This window comes from Urocitellus parryii, chromosome 6, assembly GCF_045843805.1.
Source record: "Urocitellus parryii isolate mUroPar1 chromosome 6, mUroPar1.hap1, whole genome shotgun sequence".
Taxonomy (NCBI): Eukaryota; Metazoa; Chordata; class Mammalia; order Rodentia; family Sciuridae; genus Urocitellus; species Urocitellus parryii.
The window spans coordinates 44,301,248-44,320,929 of NC_135536.1; the positions used below are offsets into that span (position 1 = coordinate 44,301,248).

Genomic DNA, 19,682 nt, shown 5'->3' on the forward strand with positions numbered 1-19,682 from the left:
TACAAATTGTAGTTTACTTGTAGTTTTAGACTATTAATAAGAAACAAAATCCTAAATTTCTAAAATCCTATAATTGAAAACTACATCTTTTATCTCAATGTTCCCTTTAAACACCCTGACTTATTTAGCTCCAGTTTATAATAATATACGTTCATGGTTAAAATTTTTCTATTTAGGAAATAATTTAAAAATTGTCTCTAGGGTGGCCACTTATATAGTACTTAACATTAAATAACGTTATGACTTTGAATTGGCTTATGTATTTTATGGACTTTCAGTACAAAAATACAAAAAAATGCATTTTAATGCATTAACTTTCCTATATAAGTGGTTGAATACCAATGGGATTAGTAGCACATTTTGGTGATTTGACCTCCCTCTCCCCAATTTTCTTCTCTTTTTTTCCCTTTCTCCCTGTGTTTATTTTCATTGAAAGTTTTTTCCAGTGTATTTTTCCTTGCTTATCATTTGTACCTGAAAGAAAGAAGTACCTACAGATCTTAACCAGTCTTAAATCTGCTTGGTAACATTCAGATGCAAAGGAGTGGCTGGAATAAGGAATTACAGGGAGTAAGAGGCACATAGAGAAATTAGAAATGCCTTTTCTGCTAATAAGTTTACCTTTGAGAAATATGGAGAGTAGTGGGGCAGGGGGAAGGAACAAACGAACAGAACTTCTGCTGGAATATTGTGACAGATTTACTGACAAATATTTTCTAACAGATTTTTACCAACAGGCAGTTTTTGTTTTCTTTACTGACAGACCGTAAATGTACTCTGGTTGGCAGCAGCTGCACCATTATAACACTAAAAAGCAACCTTGGCTAACTTCAGTATCTTATGTAACACAAGAAATAAAGAATAACTTGAATTTCAGAGACTTTTTTTTAATGTTAACTTTACTGATGATAAACAATTTTCAATGCAGGATATAAATCTTTCTCCAAAGAGAAATTCTCTCCAAATTACTTTTTTCTTTTAAACTTTACAACGAATTGGGACAGATTAGTGTTTTTGCTCATTATTTTATCTACTGACAACTATTTCAAGACCTCTGTGTAAGACAGAGTCTGATGACCTTGGGAAAGTCACAGGACCTCAGTTTCTTTATTGGTAAGAGGAAAGCATTAATTTTTACCATTCTTTCTCCCTCTACCATTCAATGTCAATGCACAGATGAAAACTGCATGGAAAATCCAGTGTACCCCCAAACCAGTATTCAAAAAATAATGAATATATTTAAAGCAGTATAATAAAAGCCAAGTGGTGGATAGTTCTTAAAGTTGGGCTGCTGGTGGTGTGAGCTGGGGTCTTTTGCATCCTAAATTAACCCACTCTTCCTCAACTTCCACAAGAACCGACTGGTTCAAGGGCCTGCGCCCCGTGCAGTGTAGGAGAAATGGTCTCTTCCAGCCCTCGAGGAGTTCTGGTTTCTGGGGTGAGTGTGGCACCAGGTCCTAGGAGGGTGATGTCTATAAGTTGGCGAGCAATTCCCCAGGCTGAAAACTGGCAGCACACCCAGAAGCACACACGCGAACATGCCCCTGCGAACGAGCTTGGACACATACTTTCCTCCTTTGCATTCTTTAATGCTCAGAGACCATAGAGGGATTTATTGAGAAGCATTCAGTGCCCGTGCCATGTTTTACACCGGCTAACACAACATCAGGCTCCTTTTCAGTATTGCGGTTTGTTCTGAGTTATGGCCAGAAACAGAAACGAAGGAAAGGGAGAAAGCAGGGGAGGTTCGGAGACTACAGCGCACGGCATGCAGCTTCTAAAGCGTGGAGGATGGGATCGAGGAGGAGCAGAACACGGAGAAAGAGGAAAGCTAAGGGAAAATACTCACGCCAATGGGTAGAAGGGAAAAGGTGAGAAGGAATGGAGTAGGAGAGGGAACCAATGGATGGGAGAGGCGGAGGAAGAAGGGGGAGGGGCAGAAGCCAATGGGGGAGCGGGGACGCGGCGAGGACGCGCCCCGCGCGCTCGCTCCCCTCCCTCTGGCTCCAACGCTCGCGCCTTCCCAGGCTCCCGGGAGACGGGGCAGGGGCGGGGCCGAGCCGGGCGCGCGGCGCGGGAGGCGTCGCGAGGTGAGGGGCGGCGGGGGCGGGGGATTGTGGGGCGGGGGGCGCGCGCGCGGGCCCGCGTCTCCCGTCCCGGCTGCGCCGCCGCTCCGCCCCCGGCCGGGTGTGTGGCTGTGCACGCGCGCGTGCGTTCTGGTGGTGCGCGCCGGGAGAGATGCTGAGGTAAAGTTCGGGAGAGAGGGAGAGAGATCCGTCAGCGCGAGGGAACCCGAGTGGCCGCCATTACTGAGCCCGGCGCGGCGGCGGGTGCTGGGGAAGGGGGGAGGGAACGGGGCCGCCGCTGGTGGCTGGGAGGGAGGGCGGGTGGGTTACCAGGCTGCGGGAGCCGTAGGGCTCTGGGTTTCGGGGCGTGTGTATTGGGGAGGGCGGGAGGAGGTGGCTGAAGGGACGCGGTGCTCGGTGAGCGCGCCGGGGGCGAGAGGCGAGCTGAGTGAAGGAGGAGGCGGCGGCGGCAGGAGCGCTCCCCAGGAATGTCGCTGCCGCCGCCACCGCCGGGGCCGCTGCCGTTGAGGAGGAGCCGGAGGAGACCGACGTTGTTAGGTAGGACCTTGCAACCCCCAGCTCCTCGGGCCTGCCCGTCCCCTCCCCTCCCCGACAGGGACCCTCCCGCCGCCTGCTGCCCCGCTCGGTCGCAGCCGCCGGTTGTAACCAGTTCGGGGGGCTGGGGCCCCGCGGCCGCGGAGGGGAGCCCGGCGCCGCGTTCGGTTCTCGCAGGCCGGACGGGGGTCGGCTGCTGCGGCGGGGATACGGTCGGCTTGAAGGGCAGAGAGGCCGGGGAGGGGGCGCTTTCTCCACAGGTGACGGGGCTGGGGTCGGCGGAGGCCTGGTGGTGGCCCGGGATCGCAGCGGCCCCGCCAGGCGTCCGCTCTCGCTCGCCGCCCTGACTTGCCCTGGTCTGGGAGGGTACGTGGGGAAGGAAGGTGGCTGTGTCTGTTGGCTGGGTTGCTGCTGTTAACGAGTTCCACCTGGAAGAGGGAGCGGGGTGGGCGCAGATTCGCGGAAACAAGATCTCGGTTGCAAACTTAAACGCCTTTCAGAGGGATCGGCCCTTTCACTTTTTCCTTATCTCCCCGACTCCTCCCTGGGTTCTCTTCAGATTCCCTTCTGCTGCTTCAGCTTGGGGTAGGGTGTGAGAAGTTGCACTGCGCAACGAAAACACGGAGTCCAATCGGTTGACTTCATAAGGTTGGGGCTTTGCTATTGAGTTTTCGGTAGAATAACCTCTAGATTCTCCCTGTTTCCACTAAAGAAAAGTATCGGGGTGGGGGTGGGGAGCTGCGCGGGAGCGCGCGTGCACTTATCCACACATAAATACACACTCACACCCTCCCTCTACAGTGTTATTAGAAATGCAAGTGAGGTGGAGGCTGTGAGTGTAGCTGAGACCGAAAGGTGTTCGCAAGTGAGGGCAAACTATTCAGACGGTTAGTAAAATTCCAAGAAAGTTGGAGGGAAGACGCTTATACTTTTACCATATGATAGAAATGCAGTTTGGACCAATACTTAGAAAATGGGAATTTAAATGCTTTAAATCTACACCAGAATAGCCATACACCTGGGTTTGTGCGCGCATTTTAAAATTCATATTAACATCGATAATTTACTTTTTCCTTTTAGATAGGAAGCAGTGACAACGTTTTTTAAATGTTCGGATGTAAAACAGTAGAATACCTCTGTATTAACGAGCCTTTGCATGTGCTGCCTTCTACAGGTGTTGGGGGAGGAAGTAGGTTTGCCGGTTCCACTTAAATCTCAAACCAGTGTTCAGAATTTTAGGGAATGTTTATTTGTATTGAGGATCTCATTCACTTTTTGGAAGATTTCTCTAAATCTACATTTAAAATTACTTCTAGCAAAAATTTTATCTAGATGGCAGCTATTAGGAAAGATATTTTGGTTTAAAGCAGACTAGTAAAATGTGTTTGGAAATGTTTTACTGCAGATTCCAGTTATTCGTACTTTAATATGATAAGATGGTATTCTTATTCACTGTTTTTAAATATACATACTAATGGTGTAGGTAACCTACTACACATTTTTTTTTCCCAGAGCAAATTTTGCGTCCATTTTAAATTACTTTCTCTCTCTTTTTTTTGCTCTTTCATCTATTTTTTTGTAATTGACCCACATTTCTAGAATCTGGTAAATAGACTAGAGGAAGAGAGTGTTTGGGTCACCAAAGACTTGCAAAGGCATTGGAACACTTTATGACTAAAAATATTGAAAGGTTGGAATGCATAATATTTTGCCTTTCAAAAAATAGCGTAATAGATCTGATTGACTCAAAACAGAATCAGAGTACAGATTACAGGTAATTGTTGATTTGATAATTTTGCATAGGCTACATTTTTTAACCCAGATCAGCATCTTACTTTACAAATCTTTGTATATGAATTATTAAGAGATATTGGTAGTGGGATTGATTACACTTTGATACTAAGAATAGTTACAGAATTGTTATCTTTATCATTTTTTTTTAGTATCCCTCCATTTAAACTACTTTAGCAACTCAAAAAATGTGTTACTAATTTAATATCTTAGTTCTGTCATAAGGTATTTACCCTAAATGTTTTGAAAACCATCTCTCCTCCTTTCCCCCTTTTTGTTTGAAAGGTAGATTTAGTAAACACACACTCTTGGAGAAAATTGTTTTGACCTTAAAAGTTCAGATTTTCTAGTGAATAAAATATTTGCTTTCCTTTTTTGGATTTGAAGTTATGGTGCAGCTTAGAGTAATAGTCTTTTAATTGAAGAAAAAGTATTTTTCATTAAGATCGTACTTTCAGCATTAGGATGTAAGGTAAGTGTTGCCTTGGTTTTCACAGCTTAAATATGAAATAGCATAATAGGGATTTTCTTAGTAGTTACTGAATAAGTTTTATCACAACTTAAGTTCCACAGGTACTATTTGGGCTTTAAGATTCCATTGTTTTTTTCTTTGTACATCAAGAAGGGATGCAGATAATTGACTCCAGAAGCATTGTTCTGTTTTAGTAATACTAGGTTCCTGAAAGATGTCTGTAATATACATTTAAAGTTTACCAGCAGAATTTGATTTCTAAAAGAACTGTGAGAAAATTTGTTAAAGGATCCATCATTTGGTAATTTGAGTAATGAAGCTCTTATCTGTTTATGTGTAGACTTTGGTGGGTTATTTTATCCAACTAGGAAAAACAGTATTAGAAATTAAGAAAAATAGCTATATGTTCACACTTAAAATATGCTAAGAATTTTAAGTGTGAACTTTAAATGATTTTCAAATTCTGTTTCTTGGTTCCCTTTGTTTTTTTTCCTTAAATGCCTGGAGATTTCCTCTAGGAACAACCTTTGCAAACCAAGGCAGCTTCTATTTTTATCTATTACTTAAATATAAGAATTACTTTTTAAAAAGTTTATTTACGTTAAAAAATATTAAAACCAGATTTGTTATCATTAATTCAGATTAATTTTCTTTAGCACTTACTATGTGCCTCGCCCTAGGAAATTAAGATAAATTAAGGTGTAGCTCAAGCTTGAGCCTTAATTGGAGAGGTAGTAACTATAAAGGAGTAAACAATACTAAAAGATGCAAAAAAGAGAACTGCTATTTGTATCAGGGCCTGTTTTGTTTAATGAAATTAAACACCAATTTCACTGCTTTAACTACAAGAGGGAATTTGAATGTGTGACAAGCAAGGAGTCTTTTTAAAATTTTTCCCACTGTTTTTAGATGGCTCACTGTGGATTATAATGCCTGAGAATATGCAGTGAAGTGGAACGGATTGTCAATTTTTGACGCCACCTGTAGGATTCACTCCTTATATTAGAGCTAATTAATTGGGAAAAAGTTACATATAACTTTAATTTCATAGTTAAAATATGAATAATATGTGTCAATTGGTTAGATTCCTGTTTTTTCTTATGAAGAGTTAATGGTAAGTATCAGATTAGATTTAGCCTATTTTTATAATCCCAGACCATTATTTATTGAGCAGCTAGGCACTGTTGAGTGATATAACAAAAGAATAACATTACTTCATTAAAAGCTCCCGTTAGAGCTTACAGTTTTGATGGTGAGATCAAGAGACCACGTGTTAAATGCCAGTTTGGTACAGAATAGAAGCTCTCTATATAGGGAAGTATATTACTGATTTAAAATTTAGTTTATAAAGGGAGATAGGTAAAAGAGACAGTATTTAAAAGTAGGTAAAGATTTGGGGTAGTGGTGGGAGACACATTTAGGTACATTAATGACAGTTGGGACCAGAAGTGCTAGGAAGTAAGGACAAATTGGTAAGTGAGATGAAAATATAAGGTAAAGATGTAAGAGCATTAGTTTGTACCTAATAAGCCAAATTGAAAGGTTTAGGGAAGTATTAATGCAAGGATAATAGATGGGGTAGTGAAGAAAAAATACATGTAACTGCTTTTCTAGTTGCTGTGTTAGACATTGTCAGATAGAAAATTGTCCATTTTTCTCTACATCTTTTTCCAGTGCTATGATAATTCCTCTTTTGATGTCTTTATTGTTGACTTTAGATAACAAATAGAAAATTAATATTGCTATTAATCTGGGGAATTGAAAGATGCAGATTTCTACTCTTCTCTACTATGTTCCATTCTTCCCTGTTATTTGACTGTATAACTTTTCAGATGCTTTAAAGAATATTAAATGGTCTCTTGGATAATTTTCTTTGTTTTACAGTCTTGAAGTTTACGTTCTACATCTCTCTCTGTGTGTGTGTGTACGTACATACTAGGGATTGCACCCAGGGATGCTTTAACATTGAGTCACATCCACAGCCCATTTTTTCTTTATTTTCTTTATTTTGAGACAGGGTCTTACTCAGTTGCTTAGGTCCTCACTAAGTTGGTGAGGCTGGTTTTAAACTCATGATCCTCCTGTCTCAGCCTCCCAAGGCTGGGATTACAGTTACAGACATGCATCACCATACCCGGTTTGTGTTAGTCATCTTGACCTTGCCTCATTTCACTGCTAAAATTTAATTAGTCTTTGGAAATAATGCCTGAAACTTAGGTGATATCACCATTTGTTGCTAAAACTGAACAGTTATTAGGAAACACTGATTCATTTGTCTTTTATTTCTTATATTTAGTAGCCAGGCACTAAGTTCTGTGTCTTACATTACTCTTTTCAGTTCTATTATGATAGTTCAGGTACTTCAAGCCAGCAGTAGTCTTGGGCTTTGTGCCCCACCAAATCCAGTATTTTACTTCTTGACTATGCTTATTACAAGGTCCTGTTTACCCTTAAAGATGATAGTCATATTTTATCTTCAGCCTAATTACTTTCCAGTATGGCTCAGTCACTCCATCCTAATCACACACCTGGAATGACTTTAATTTTTAAACTAAATCCAGCCTATTTTCTAAGATTCACTCAAATCCTTTCTATTCACTGAAACTTTTTTTTTTTTTTTTTTTTTTTTGGTACCAGGGATTAAACCCAGGGACTCTGAACCACTGAGCCGATACATCCCCAGTCCTTTTTTATATTTTATTAGAGACAGGGTCTAACTGAGTTGCTTAGGGTCTCACTAAATTGCTGAGACTGGCTTTGAACTCTGAATCCTCCTGCTTCAGCCTACTGAGTCACTGGGATTACAGATATACACCACCATGTCTGGCTATTCAATGAAACTTTTTAAAAAATATTTTTAGTAGTAGATGGACACATACCTTTATTTTTATTTATTTATTTTTATGTGGTGCTGGTGCTGAGTATTGAAGCCAGTCCCTCCTCTGTGCAAGACGGGTACTCCACCACTAAGCTACAACCCCAGCCCCATCACTGAAACTTTTTAATCTATTTCAGGGTTTGTAAACTGTAGTGTTTTAACCAAATCTGCCCTGCTACTTGTTTTTGCATAATGACTTTTTACATTTTAAAATGGTTGTGGAAAAAACTATTTTGTTATGTGAACATTATATAAAATTAAAATTTCTGTGTACCTGAATAAAGGTTTATTGTAATGTGACAATAGTCATTCATTTTAGTAGTGACTACTTTTACACTATGACTGCATAGTCAAGTAGTGTAACACTGTATAGTATGCAGACCTTAAGTGTTTGCTGCTTGGCTGGCTCTTCACAGAGAAAAGGAAAAAATCAAAATCCTGATCAATTCCAGTTTGTACTTACCTTTCATTTCTTTAAATTCCTATTGTATTTATCAACTCCAAGGTGTAGCACATTACCTTTATCTCCTCAGTTATGATACTCTAAATATTCTTAAAAATATATAGTAGGGAAAGTACTTTTCAACCCTCAACTCTGCATTCTTTTTAAATCCCATGTTTTTAATTCTGTACCCCTCTTCCTGTGATTATTTGACCTCTCAGTGTTCCTATCAGCATATATTTCTCATCTTTTTAAAGTGGCTAAAACTTACTCAGTGTTGTTTACATTATGAATGATGAGTCCTCTGTGTATAGCATTACAATATCAAAGGTTGGATTTTGTCCCCATTGCTTTGTTCTAAGTGGGAAGTTTAAAAGGACTCAGACCTGTATTGGCTTAGTGTATACTTCCCTGTACATGCCTTTGAACCTTCAAAACCTTTGACATAAGGTTAAACAGATAGTAGCTAAGCACAGTAAATACTTATAGATTGTTTTTCTAGGTTGATGTAAATGAAATGACCTTTGGTTCTTCTATTTTCACCACAGAATAAGGAAGTAGACTGGGAAGAATTAGGAATAATTTATACCAAGACCTTAGGAACAACACATTAGAGGAGGATGTAGATTAAATAATAGGGTACATGGTTAACCTGTTTGGGAATCGTTTGATTGTTAGTTTTCAGATATTTTCACCATTGAAACTTTTTCCAAACAATAACTTGAAACGTCAAAAGGTAAAACAACAATTACATTTGCTGAGTAGGGTGTAGGAAGCTCATGGAGTCCTACCTGCTTGGATCCTCCTTAGAAGAACTTAAGTGGAATCTTGAGACTCACTGTTTAATGTGTGTTAATAATCAAACTATAGGTTTTTTTTTTTTAAAGACTGGACTTTATATAACACACACCCCTATATATATATTTAGTGGTAGATGGACACAATACCTTTATTTGATTTATTTATTTTTATGTGATGCTGAGGATTGAAACCAGTGCTTCACACATGCTAGACAAACGCTCTGCCACTGAGCTACAACTCCAGCCTCCTGGACTTTTTAATATTAGAATATTCTGCCATGTGTGATATTTGTTAATTGTGCCTGCAAGTGGGACATCAGGATTGTCTGGTGTTTTTAGAGTTGAGTGTTCCAAACCTGGATATATATTCATTTATTATTAATCAAATATTTATTGAGCTTTCACTGTATGCCAGGCACCGTTCTGGGTGCTGGAGATAAGGTAAAAGAAAAAAATGTCTAATATTTCCAGGTTATTTAGTTATACATAAATTGTTGAAATTTTTATTGGCTTTCTTTGTTAACCTGATTATTGTTTTGTCTAAAAACTAATTGATAGGAATGGTGACTTTAAGTTTCCTTTAAACTTACAGGTTGTGTGTTTATATAACAGAACCTTGATTCAGTGGTAAACTAAATTATGGAATGTGATTGACTCTCCTACAAATATTGTTAGATTACTTAATTACCTTACACATGCTAAAGTGTCATTTCTTTTTGCTCATCCTAACATTGGCAAATTTGTTACTGAAATTTTAACAACAATGAAAAAAGTAATACATTAGTATTACATTAATCCTTGCTTAGTATGTAGTTTTCTTTTTTTCTTATTTTTAATTAAGCTGTTTTGGACAACTTTGTCTAAGACTGTGAAGTACATACTATATATATTTGACTTAAGATAAAGCAGGTAATTATAAAACTTATTTCATGTAATTAGATCTTGAACATGTAATTTACTATAATATCTATGATTTTAAAAACTTTTTAGCCAATATTTTGAATTAACTATGTTTGGGATATATATATTTACCTTCATCTTATAAAATTTGTTTTATAAGTGTTGCATATAAAAATTAGGTGATTATTCTGGCTTAATGCATAACTATAGATTTAGTTTGCCTTTATTTTGATGCTTTCAATTTTAGTATTTTCAATTTTAGTATGTGTTAAGACTCGTGTGTCAAGTAACCATTGTATGGGAAGCACTCTTCTAGTCTTGGGATATATTAGTGTAATGAACAAAGATCTGTGCCTTTCTAGCCTTTTCATTAAATCTGGAGTTGAATGGGAAAAGTGATAGAGTTAATAACAAATAATAAATAAGTCTCTATCTTTGGAGGTATTGGGAAAAGTAAGTGCAAAAGTAGGAACATCCTTACCATTTTATGGTCCTCAATGTGACTGGAGCAGAATGAGAATGGGGAATATAATAAGAGTGCGCCAGAGAGGTAGGAGAAGAGTTGGAGAAGATGGATCTTGTAGCAAGTCATTGGAAAGATATGGCTTTTACTTTTACTTTTTTTTTTTTTTTTTTTTTGGTAATAAAAAGCACCGGAAAGTTTTGGACAGAATAATGGCCAACTCTGACTTAGGTTTTAAAAGGAATACTCCAACTGCATGGATATAAATAGATTGTAGGGGGAGGGGGAGATAGGAGTGAATCAGGGAAATTAGTCTAGTAAAGACTTTTAAGTAAGCTTGGGCCAGAGATGAGGGAAGGTAGGATGAGGTTATAATAATAAAGTTATCAGAAATAGGTAAGTTATGAGTGTATTTTGAAGATAGGGCCAATAGGAATTTCCTGACATAGCATAGCAATTTAAAAAGCATACTTTTTTTAAATTGCACCTTTTTAATTTTACTTTATTTTATTTTGGTACTAAGGATTGAACATAGGGCTGCTTAACTACTAAGCAACATCCCCAGCCCTTTTTAAATATTTTATTAGAGACAGGTCTCACTTGATTTGCTAAGTTCTTGCTAAGTTGCTAAGACTGATTTTGAACTCTTGATCCACCTGCCTCAGCCTTCCCAGCCTGTGGGATTATAGGTGTGCATCACTGCGCCCAGCTAAATTGCACCTTTTATTAATGAATGTGACAGTTTTGTAAAAAGACATAGAACAGTTTTATTTTTTTAAACTAATTCTTTGAAATTTAATTTTATATTTTAATTGATACATGGTAATTGTATCTATGGGGTATAGCATAGCGTTTCAATACATGTATGCAGTGTGTAATGAATGATCGAATCAGAATGATTGACATCTCTTTTTGCAGCCATGTATCATTTTTTTTGTGTCAGGAACTTTTAAAATCATCTCTGCTAGCTATTTTGAAATCACTATTGTCAACCATAATCTATGGTTGTATGTTCTATGTATGCCATAGAACATTAGACATTATTCCTCCTATCTATACCCCTATACCCATAAACCATCCCTTTCATCCCTCTTCCCATACCCTTCTAAAACTCTGGTAACTACTATTCTGTTTTCTAAAAATGTTTTGGTTTAAGTCCTGAATTATTAAAAAATATTTTTTCCACTTTGAGAGTTCTTGTGTAACTTTTTTTTCTTTTAATTTGCAGAAAGCCACTACATGTCAGTAAAATTCCATTAAAGGGAGCATGTAATGTTTGAATGGCCTATTGTAGAAATGGCTTCATTTTGATAGATAATTATAAGAGTTTCATGTATATAATGCATTGTCATTAATTTCTGTTAAGATAATATTTCCTTGAAATAAAACAAGTTTCTAAGGTCATCTTAAAGGCAAAATGAAAGACTGTATACTATTAAAAGCAGTACTAAGATTGGGCATGAAGAGGCTTTGATCCTACCAAATATTATAGTATCGTGTAGGTCATTGCTACTTTTGTCTTGGTTTTTTTCACCAGTAAAAGTAAACATGCTGTTAGAAGTTATGAAACCAAGGTACTGTATACAAAAGCAAAATTACATCAAAAAAAGAGAAGATGTGCATAGTTGACACAGTTGGATACTAAAAGTGATCATATTTGAAAGATACTTTTTTATCTTAACCTATATACGGTTGAAGATAGTAGTCATTGGTTTATTAATGGGAACATAAAAGACAGAAGGGAATTTTTTTATTCTTAGCACTGAAATTAAAAATAAAACTACTTTGGTTAGTTAATGGAGTACAGTTTTGATGTTAGAAGCCAGTGGATAATTAATAATATAACTATCCCAGTGTCTGAAATGAAATTCTCTTATGAAACTTTTAGGGCCAGCTTTATTCTTTAAAGTTTATTATATCACTTAACCATAGTAAAAACCTAGCAAAATCCTTCTGAGGTCAGTGCAGCAACAATTTTTTCTAGTCTAGGGTTTCTCAAACTTTTGTTTTTTAACTTTGAAACACTTCAAACTAAATCTTCTGAGTCAAACCTGTAAATTAGGCAAAGATGACACTAGTCATAGTTGAAAAGAAAAGGCAACTATTTGCCCAACATTCATCTTTCCTAACTCAAGGTGAAAGGATTTTTTCTACCATAATTTTTATAAAAATTACTGTGTGGTAATTCATGTCGTAAGCTCTGGGACTGACTTTAAAATACCAGCAAGCAGCTTGTCTGGCAGTGTTGTTTTTTTTAATTTTTTTTTTAAAGGACTTTGGTGTTCACTGTGTCTGATTGACAGATAGTTGTGAATTGGTGTGAAAACCATAAAACTAACAGAAAACTAACTTATTTTTTATTTGAACTTTAATATTCATGATTGGTGGATTGCTACTGTCGTGTTAATTAGGATGAGTTGAAGCCTTAGTACTAAAATTTAACTTCAATATAATAAAGAGTTTTAAAAGATAAAAAGCCTTCCAGTTTTCAGTGACCAATGACAGGGTGAAGAGTTAATGTCTCTAGCTGGGGTTGTAGCTCAGTGGTAGAGCACTTTCCTAGCAGGTATGAGGCACTGAGTTTAATTCTCAGCACCACAAATCAATCAATAAATAAATGATGTTTGTCCATCAACAACAAAAAAAGATTTCCATGTCTCCACTTGATCTTCATTTTTATAATTTTAAAACCCTTTTTGAAACTCAAACTTTAATAATACATTTTATGGTAGAGTGTTTTCATTTCTACTCTTAGCTTTCTAAAGCAATAAAGTATATTTCAGTATTTTGGGATTCATGCTATAAAAGACCAGAGGTGAGTCTTATTTTTGGTGGTGCTGAGTATTGAACCCAGGGCTTTGCACAGGTTAGGCAAGCACTCTGCAGCTGAACTACATCCTCAGCCCCAAGTCTTAACTTTTAATGAGTAAAAGTATCCAGAATTATATGTGTTCAGGTAAGAATATATAAGAAGTATTAATAAAGATGTTACAGTTTTGATAAGGATTAGATTTTAGTTGAAAAATTTCTTTAATATTTCAAGTTTTTACCACATAGTGGTGTTATTTTTCTGTTCACCTGTCTGTCTTGTAAACTGGAAGGCAAGAGACAGTCTTAAACATCTTTGAGTTCTTTTTAGATATAGTCTCTGAATTATATCTTAGATGTTTCTTTAATAAAAAGTTGTATTTCATTATATAATTCAAGTGTTGCTGCCATATGGTAATATTTATTCAGAAGTGAACCTAATACACATTTTGTTTTACTATCAGATGGCTGATTGTTAAAATTTAATTGAGGCTGATAGAATTAACTTATAAAATGTAATAATCTTCAGTTTTATTTTTAAAATTATTACAATTTTGCCAGAAATATTAGTCAAGCCTTTAAATTATAAAGACAGTTTCACCATTAGTATAGCAAATGTGCACTATAATAAAAATAAATGTTATCTTGCAATTGCGATCAGGGAAAAAGCCAGCAATTTGGAAGGGGAGAGCTAATACAGTCTTTCCTTAAAATATTTTGTGTTCTTTTTATATTTGTGTGGGGGGGTCTGCATTGTAAATAATTTTCATATATGTTGATGTACATGACTGAATATATTTTTTCCTATCTAGTGAAAGTTTAGGTGGTAGAAATGACATTGCTTTTAATTCAGCCTCAAAAGAATATGAAGACTCTCCAAATAAAACTTAATTTTTAAAAGTGATTCATTGCTTACTTGTAAATATATAACCAAAATTAAATTTCATAATGCTTGGAAGGATACTTAATGTGTCTGATAATGTTAAAAATTCTAAAAGATTGTCTCAAATATATAATCTTAAAATTATTTAGCTTGGTACTACTCAGAATATGGTCTTAAAGCTATTGATTACTCTGAAAGAAAATACAGAAATCAAGAACATTTAGAAACAGTTTGACAATAATTTTATATACCTTGAATCTAATTAAAATGCTTGTTTTTTAAAAAAATTTATTTTACAATTGGACTTATCCATATGAAAATAAAGATCTCTTCCATCTTAGAGTTTGAAAAGCACCAATCTACTTAACTGCTGTCGTTATTTATATTACCACTGACCTCCTCTTTCTTTTTTTAAATATTTATTTATTTATGTATTTTTTTAGTTTTAGGTGGACACATTATTTTGTTTTTATGTGGTGCTGAGGATCAAACCCAGTGCCTCATGTATGCTAGGCGAGCACTCTACCACTGAGCCACAACCCCTGCTCCCTCTTCCCTTCCTTTTTTTTCCGTTTCTCCCTTCTTCCCTCTTTTTTCTTTCTTGCTGGGGGTGAAATTCATACTACTGAGCTATACTCTCACCTCTCCATTTATTTCAATCCCCTTCTTTCAGTATTTTATATATTTGTTTGTTTGTTTGTTGGTACCAGGGATTGAACCCAGGGGCACTTAACCACTGAGCCATATCCCCAGCCAATTTTATTTAGAGACATGATCTCTCTGAGTTGCTTAGGACCTAAGTTGGCTGAGGCTAGCTTTAAATTTGAGATCTTCCTGTCTCAGCCTCCTGAGCCCCTGGGATTACAGGTGTGTGCCATTGTGCCCCACTAAATATTTGAATATTCTTAATTTGGGGCATAAAATTTGATAGATTCCTTAGAAGTTGAAACTTCCTGAGAAATTTAGATTCTGAAATCTTGTTAAATTCATATGAACTTTTATTCATTTTTATATAGTGCTGAGGATTGAACCCAGTGCCTTGCATGCTAGGCAAGCACTCTATCACTGAGCTACAACCCTAGCCTGGGAATAAATTTTGAGGAAATCTGTAATAGAAAGATTTTTGGTATTTTTTAAAAGTCACAAAGGAGTTGCTAAAATAACCAATGCATTTTAGTTATTACCAACATAGTCTTGCAGAAGGCAGGAAAATTAAGGGAGTGGAAAGGACTAGTTTTTTCAAATTCACAAAGAGTAATTAGAGGCACAGCGCACATTTGGCTAGTAGGCATTTTAGAGTGAAATATTATGTTAGGTTTTTGAATTTGATTATTTTATTGTCAGGTTTGTCTTAAAATTTGAGAGCATTTTGCTTTTTAATAGTGAGTCAACTGTTTATGTTGTGGTATCTTAAAATACATGTAACCTTATGACTAGGATTATTATTAACTTGCATAGTGCTTTTATGAACATCTTTAATATGGTAATTCAGTCTGAATAATTCATGATTAAGATTTGTCCTTTTCCTCCCTCTTTCTAGGAAGATGATCCATATGACCTTGAAGACCTTTGGCAGAAATGAGGGAAATACAAAGAACTAAATACAATTCTGAAATTTGGGACCTGTATTTTGAGATGATATTTTCAGAATGAGAAGTATACATGGTTACCTTTATGAATGTAGAGACATGAGAAAACTGTTATGATGGCAAAAAACAAAGAGCCTCGTCCCCCATCCTATACTATCAGTGTAGTTGGACTCTCTGGGACTGAAAAAGACAAAGGTAACTGTGGAGTTGGAAAGTCTTGTTTGTGCAATAGATTTGTACGCTCAAAAGCAGATGAATATTATCCAGAGCATACTTCTGTGCTTAGCACCATTGACTTTGGAGGACGAGTAGTAAACAATGATCACTTTTTATACTGGGGTGACATAACACAAAATGGTGAAGATGGAGTAGAATGCAAAATTCATGTCATTGAACAAACAGAGTTCATTGATGACCAGACTTTCTTGCCTCATCGGAGTACGAATTTGCAACCATATATAAAACGTGCAGCTGCCTCTAAATTGCAGTCAGCGGAAAAACTAATGTACATTTGCACTGATCAACTAGGCTTAGAGCAAGACTTTGAGCAGAAGCAGATGCCTGAAGGGAAGCTCAATGTAGATGGATTTTTATTGTGCATTGATGTAAGTCAGGGATGCAATAGGAAATTTGATGATCAACTTAAATTTGTGAACAACCTTTATGTCCAGCTGTCAAAATCAAAAAAACCTGTAATAATAGCAGCAACTAAATGTGATGAATGCGTGGATCATTATCTTAGAGAAGTTCAGGCATTTGCTTCAAACAAAAAGAACCTTCTTGTAGTAGAAACATCAGCACGATTTAATGTCAACATTGAGACATGTTTCACTGCACTAGTACAAATGTTGGATAAAACTCGTGGCAAGCCTAAAATTATTCCCTATCTGGATGCTTATAAAACACAGAGACAACTTGTTGTCACAGCAACAGATAAGTTTGAAAAACTTGTGCAGACTGTGAGAGATTATCATGCAACTTGGAAAACTGTTAGTAACAAATTAAAAAATCATCCTGATTATGAAGAGTACATCAACTTAGAGGGAACAAGAAAGGCCAGAAATACATTCTCAAAACACATAGAACAACTTAAACAGGAACATATAAGAAAAAGGAGAGAAGAATATATAAGTACCTTACCAAGAGCTTTTAACACTCTTTTGCCAAATCTAGAAGAGATTGAACATATGAACTGGTCAGAAGCTTTGAAGTTAATGGAGAAGAGAGCAGATTTCCAGTTATGTTTTGTGGTGCTAGAAAAAACACCTTGGGATGAAACTGACCATATAGACAAAATTAATGATAGACGAATCCCATTTGACCTCCTAGGCACTTTAGAAGCTGAAAAAGTCTACCAGAACCATGTACAGCATCTAATATCAGAGAAAAGGAGAGTAGAAATGAAGGAAAAATTCAAAAAGACTTTGGAAAAAATTCATTTCATTTCACCTGGACAGCCATGGGAGGAAGTTATGTGCTTTGTTATGGAGGATGAAGCCTTCAAATACATCACTGAGACTGATAGTAAGGAGGTATATGGTAGGCATCAGCGAGAGATAGTTGAAAAAGCCAAAGAAGAGTTTCAGGAAATGCTTTTTGAGCATTCTGAACTTTTTTATGATTTAGATCTTAACGCAACACCAAGTTCAGATAAAATGAGCGAAATTCATACAGTTCTGAGTGAAGAACCTAGATATAAAGCTTTACAGAAACTTGCACCTGATAGGGAATCTCTTCTACTTAAGCATATCGGATTTGTTTATCATCCCACTAAAGAAACATGCCTTAGTGGCCAAAATTGTACAGACATTAAAGTGGAACAGTTACTTGCTAGTAGTCTTTTGCAGTTGGATCATGGCCGCTCACGGTTATATCATGATAGTACCAATATAGATAAAGTTAACCTTTTCATTTTAGGTAAAGATGGACTTGCCCAAGAATTAGCAAATGAGATAAGGACACAGTCCACTGATGATGAATATGCCTTAGATGGAAAAATTTATGAACTTGATCTTCGGCCAGTTGATGCCAAATCGCCTTATATTTTGAGTCAATTATGGACTGCTGCCTTTAAACCACATGGGTGCTTCTGTGTATTTAATTCCATTGAGTCACTGAGTTTTATTGGAGAATTTATTGGAAAAATAAGAACTGAAGCTTCCCAGATCAGAAAAGATAAATATATGGCTAATCTTCCATTTACATTAATTCTGGCTAATCAGAGAGATTCCATTAGCAAGAACCTTCCTATTCTCAGGCACCAAGGGCAGCAGTTGGCAAACAAATTACAGTGTCCTTTTGTAGATGTGCCTACAGGCACATATCCTCGTAAATTTAATGAAACCCAAATAAAGCAAGCTCTAAGAGGAGTACTGGAATCAGTTAAACACAATTTAGATATGGTAAGCCCAGTTCCCACCAATAAGGATGTATCAGAAGCTGACTTGAGAATTGTCATGTGTGCCATGTGTGGTGATCCATTTAGTGTGGATCTTATTCTTTCACCATTCCTTGATTCTCATTCTTGCAGTGCTGCTCAAGCTGGACAAAATAATTCCTTAATGCTTGATAAAATTATCGGTGAAAAAAGGAGGCGAATACAGATCACAATATTGTCATATCACTCTTCAATTGGAGTAAGGAAGGATGAACTGGTTCATGGGTATATATTAGTTTACTCTGCTAAACGGAAAGCATCAATGGGAATGCTTCGAGCATTTCTATCAGAAGTTCAAGATACCATTCCTGTACAACTGGTGGCAGTTACTGACAGCCAAGCAGATTTTTTTGAAAATGAGGCTATCAAGGAGCTAATGACTGAAGGAGAACACATTGCAACTGAGATCACTGCTAAATTTACAGCATTGTATTCTTTATCTCAGTATCATCGGCAAACTGAGGTCTTTACTCTGTTTTTTAGTGATGTTCTAGAGAAAAAAAATATGATAGAAAATTCTTACTTGTCTGATAATACAAGGGAGTCAACACATCAAAGTGAAGATGTTTTTCTACCATCTCCCAGAGATTGTTTTCCTTATAACAACTACCCTGATTCAGATGATGATACAGAAGCACCACCTCCTTATAGTCCAATTGGGGATGATGTACAGTTGCTTCCAACACCTAGTGACCGTTCCAGATACAGGTTAGATTTGGAAGGAAATGAATACCCTGTTCATAGCACTCCAAACTGTCACGATCATGAACGCAACCATAAAGTGCCTCCACCTATTAAACCTAAACCAGTTGTACCTAAGACAAATGTGAAAAAATTGGATCCAAATCTCTTAAAAACAATTGAAGCTGGTATTGGTAAAAATCCAAGAAAACAGACCTCCCGGGTGCCTTTGGCACATCCTGAAGATATGGATTCTTCAGATAACTACGCAGAACCCATTGACACAATTTTCAAGCAGAAGGGCTATTCTGATGAGATTTATGTTGTCCCAGATGATAGTCAGAATCGAATTATTAAAATTCGAAACTCATTTGTAAATAACACACAAGGAGATGAAGAAAATGGATTTTCTGATAGAACCTCAAAAGGTCATGGGGAACGGAGGCCTTCTAAATATAAATATAAATCTAAAACCTTGTTTAGTAAAGCCAAGTCATATTATAGAAGAACACATTCAGATGCAAGTGATGATGAGGCTTTCACTACTTCAAAAACAAAAAGAAAAGGAAGACATCGTGGAAGTGAAGAAGATCCACTTCTTTCTCCTGTTGAAACTTGGAAAGGTGGTATTGATAATCCTGCAATCACTTCTGACCAGGAGGTCGATGAAAAGAAGATGAAGAAGAAAACCCACAAAGTAAAAGAAGATAAAAAGGTAAGTGATGTTTATAAAGATGTTTGTTTTAAGATAATAGATTTGATATCAGTATCAATTTAAGATTTATTCATTCAGTAAGTATAATTAATAGCTTATTTTCTCAGTGTTTTGTGGGGGCAAATTTGTTTTTTTTTTGGTGCTTAATTAGTAGAATTTTGACTTCATCTCCTTCAGCATAAAAATTCTAGGTGGCTTTATT

The 19,682-nt window shown here is 36.7% G+C and overlaps 1 protein-coding gene across 4 annotated transcripts in view; it reads left to right on the plus strand.

The window, feature by feature from the left end:
- The first annotated feature begins 2,061 nt into the window (after positions 1-2,061).
- Arhgap5 (Rho GTPase activating protein 5) overlaps positions 2,062-19,682 on the plus strand; it is a 72,484-nt gene continuing 54,863 nt past the window's right edge. For 2 of the 4 annotated variants that reach the window (XM_026413672.2, XM_026413696.2), the window contains exons 1-2: positions 2,435-2,624; positions 15,599-19,480. In XM_026413672.2, coding sequence (XP_026269457.1) covers positions 15,761-19,480 — 3,720 coding nt within the window. In that variant the 5' untranslated portion in view covers positions 2,435-2,624; positions 15,599-15,760. Of the gene's footprint in view, positions 2,091-2,158; positions 2,247-2,434; positions 2,625-15,598; positions 19,481-19,682 lie in introns of those variants that run through there. The other 2 variants (XM_026413687.2, XM_026413681.2) reach the window with 2 other exon arrangements.